The sequence below is a fragment of the Bactrocera dorsalis genome, chromosome 1 (assembly GCF_023373825.1).
Source record: "Bactrocera dorsalis isolate Fly_Bdor chromosome 1, ASM2337382v1, whole genome shotgun sequence".
NCBI lineage: Eukaryota > Metazoa > Arthropoda > Insecta > Diptera > Tephritidae > Bactrocera > Bactrocera dorsalis.
This window is the reverse complement of record NC_064303.1, coordinates 6,506,259-6,509,584: the sequence shown is the minus strand read 5'-3', so window position 1 is coordinate 6,509,584 and position 3,326 is coordinate 6,506,259. Positions and strand designations below refer to the sequence as shown.

Here is a 3,326-nt window from a genome sequence, read left to right as displayed (position 1 = left end):
AAAAAAGTCACAAACAGTTTGTTGTTGTTGTTGTCCTTGTTATTGTTGTCGTTGAAGGGTAGCTGTTAAAAAAGTAAACTTTGAAAATAAATCTCTTAAGCGGTAGCGAGGGAAAAACTCCGTATTGGAATGAGGGTCTAACGGGGAGGAATTGTTATGGAGGCAAAAATGCAGAGGCAGTGCTGTGGTTTGACAAAGAAAAATGAAGTTTAAAGATTCATTAAAGAGCATAGAGATGGTTAATTAAGCGCAACATCAGTTAGAGCGGAGAATAGTATTATCTGTTATATGATCTTGATTAATTCTTCTGGTGTTCTACGGATCACACGATAGGTGTTAAGTGATGTTTGGTTATAAGGAAGTAAAATACGAGAAACAAAAGCAAGAAGTAGGTAGGTATTACATTGATCTTGAGCACTATTGTGGTGAAATTGGAAGCAAGTCGTACTCCATCGTCCTCTTGCGCTGGATCCATGGACTTCACGTGCTGCTCAACAACTAGAATATGTACGGTTGCGAGATCCCTCTGACCCCAAATGAAACGTGAGAAGTCCTCAGAACTATTTGCTCTTAGCAAAGTCCATCTTTAGAGACCTCACACTTTGCGGCTAAGTATCTTGTCAGACACTTTCTGTAAAAGCTGAATTGAGGAAGCATGGAATCAGCCAGGTACTTCCTCATCTTCTGTTTAGCTTTTACTCTACTGAGATTGAAATATTTCAGTACACCCATATGCAAGGAACCTAGCGAGGCGGTTGAAATTGATATTTTCGCTCAGCTCAAAACATTTCCTCGATTCTTAAGGTTTTGGAGATACATTTTTAGCGAGAGGATCAACACTACCATACTGCTTCGTCAAATGACGGCATGGATGCGCTTGGTTTGGCGTCCATTATCGAGAAAGGGACTTTCAATAGATCCATTTCCACAAGCTTTCACCACTTCTGCGGGTTATTGCGGTTTATGAGCGCGACGGTCAAATGCTGTTTCGCAATCTTATCGGCAGCCGCCGCTGCCTTGGATGCTATCGTTTTGTCGTCGACGTGCTTGACGTCTAGCTTGCCAGGTACTTTCCTGCACTTTCTCTTTTTCATGGGCGAGGTGGGTTCGCTCTCTGTCGAACGTTACATCTTTTCAGCGATATGCCAACCGGCGTCTTGAATCCCTCCTTGCTTAGCTTATTCCAGGGCCCTCTCTTGTTGCCTCAGGTGGAACCCTCGGTCACCTGCTCTGAAAAGCAAAGAACATGTTCCTCTTTCTCTGCGTTTACTAACAGCGCTTTCTTGGTCCGAGTCTATAATGGACTATGGCACCCTTGCACTGTAGAGCTGGTTGTGCATTAGAAGTACATCCATAGCCAACTGCTGACGTTGAAGTGGAGGTGAGGCCGCCGGAGATACAGTTCATAGGATCGCTATGCCGACGATTGGACTGACATCCCAGTCTCACAATTCGATATGTCCAAAGACTGCCATCGTTGTCCAAACCCCATAACGACAATCGTCGGTTCAACTTAACCGGAATGAGCCATACCCCATTTCGACTATAGTCTGTTCAATTTAACCGGAACGATCCCACAATTTGATGTCAAAAAACTGCCAATTCCTCAGAAAAGTACAACAATATGCAGCTATAACCATAGCAATAACAATGACAACAACACGATAACAGTAACTACTTGATCCGATGATCCCTTTGATCGAAGTTAAAAATCTATAGCTGAAATCCCATCAGACACACTTTAATTTAAGCTTTAAGAATTTATATTTCTTCGTACACGACATTTATATTTTGTTCACGAACACTGGTTTACAATTCTATATACTTCATTCCCCACTTTCCACTGGCATGGGAGTCTCGCCATCGGTTTCAGCTTCAGCTTCAGCTTCAACATCGCCCTCATCCTCTTCCTCCGAATTTGTATCATTACCAGATAGTAATGTTATCTCGATTTCGATGACATCGTTATTGTGATGACCGTCGCCGCCCGCTTCTTCATCCGTCGACAGTTGTCTACTAACGTTAGGTTCAGCCACCGCTGTCGTAGTTTCGTGTTCTAGCGCTGACTGACTGGCATTGAGTGTGTTTTCCTCATTGCTCACTTCGGCTGATATCGTTTCATTTGACTTCGCTGAAGACTCAGAACTAGACACTTCATCGTTGGGTGTGAGTTCATTCGTAGTCTCTTCAGCTTCAGTTTTCCTGTTATTGGAGCAACTAGGGCTTGCATTTTCTTCCACTTCTTGCGGCAATTTACTTGTACTTGGAGTTGTATTTGCTTTTGGAGTTGTATTTGACAGTTTGCTAAGTTCATTAACTAAACCATATGACAGCACCGTTATTTGTGATTCAGTTTCGAACAATTCTACATCAGGTTTTGAAAGTATACTGTTTTTTGGGCTGATTTCTTCGGAGCTACTGCAATCACTGTGAATTTGCGAGTAACAGTTCGGTATGTGAAACGACGAATGACTGGATGCAAGTGCTTCTGGATGTAGATTATGACAGTTGAAAATGCACGAGCGATGAAAATTGCTTGCCGTGTTATAGCAGAAGCAATTACTTTCGTTTCTGCGGCTTCGTCCAGCATTGCTGCTGCTCCGTTGAAAATAGTATGGCTGCGGCCTGGGCCTGTTTCTTATTAATTTGACCAGATCCAAACATTGTTTCACTCGTTTCTGCGACTTCCGACGCTTCATAATATCTGTTATATTATAGCAAATTTTCTTTCACTTTTCTTCTGTGATTTTATTATAATACGGAGATAATTTTAAATGTTGTTCGAAATTTAGAAATTTGTTGGCGATATGATTCTAAACTCGGAATGCCAAAATTTGATAAATATTTTATATATTGTTTGTTTTTGACTTTTGACTTTTTCGTTCAATAAATTCAAAGCATTTCCGATGGCCAGGAGTTATACAGTTGAAAGTAATCCACAGTAAAAAATAGATTTGTGCTTGACTTAAGAGCCACAACAGCAGCTTACCACCGCATAATCTTTGATCAAGCACGACATTACTGTCTCCAAGAACTGGTGGAGCATATAGCAGAAGTTTTACTCCTAAGCAGCAGGAAGGTGGCAGAACGAATAGAGCTCGCTATAGGCGAGTGCGAGATTACTTCACAGCCGCAGCTGAAGTATCTGGGAGTAATATTGGATTTCAAATTAAAATTTTATCCGCGGAGATGAACTCGATCGATTATATCAGTTATCAGCGCCTAAATTAGTACCGACAAAGACAGAGGAGAGGAATAATTTTTCATCCAAAGAACGCTGGACCCATAGACTAATACTAAACATCCACTCGTGGATAGACAGACGA

The 3,326-nt window shown here is 41.6% G+C and overlaps 1 protein-coding gene across 1 annotated transcript; it reads right to left on the bottom strand.

The window, feature by feature from the left end:
- Positions 1-1,725: 1,725 nt before the first annotated feature.
- LOC109579479 (uncharacterized) lies at positions 1,726-2,877 on the bottom strand. Its single transcript, XM_019989906.3, has one exon. It carries the CDS (start codon positions 2,697-2,699, stop codon positions 1,827-1,829), a length of 873 nt encoding a protein of 290 aa, XP_019845465.2. The 5' UTR covers positions 2,700-2,877; the 3' UTR covers positions 1,726-1,826.
- Between the last annotated feature and the right edge of the window lie 449 nt (positions 2,878-3,326).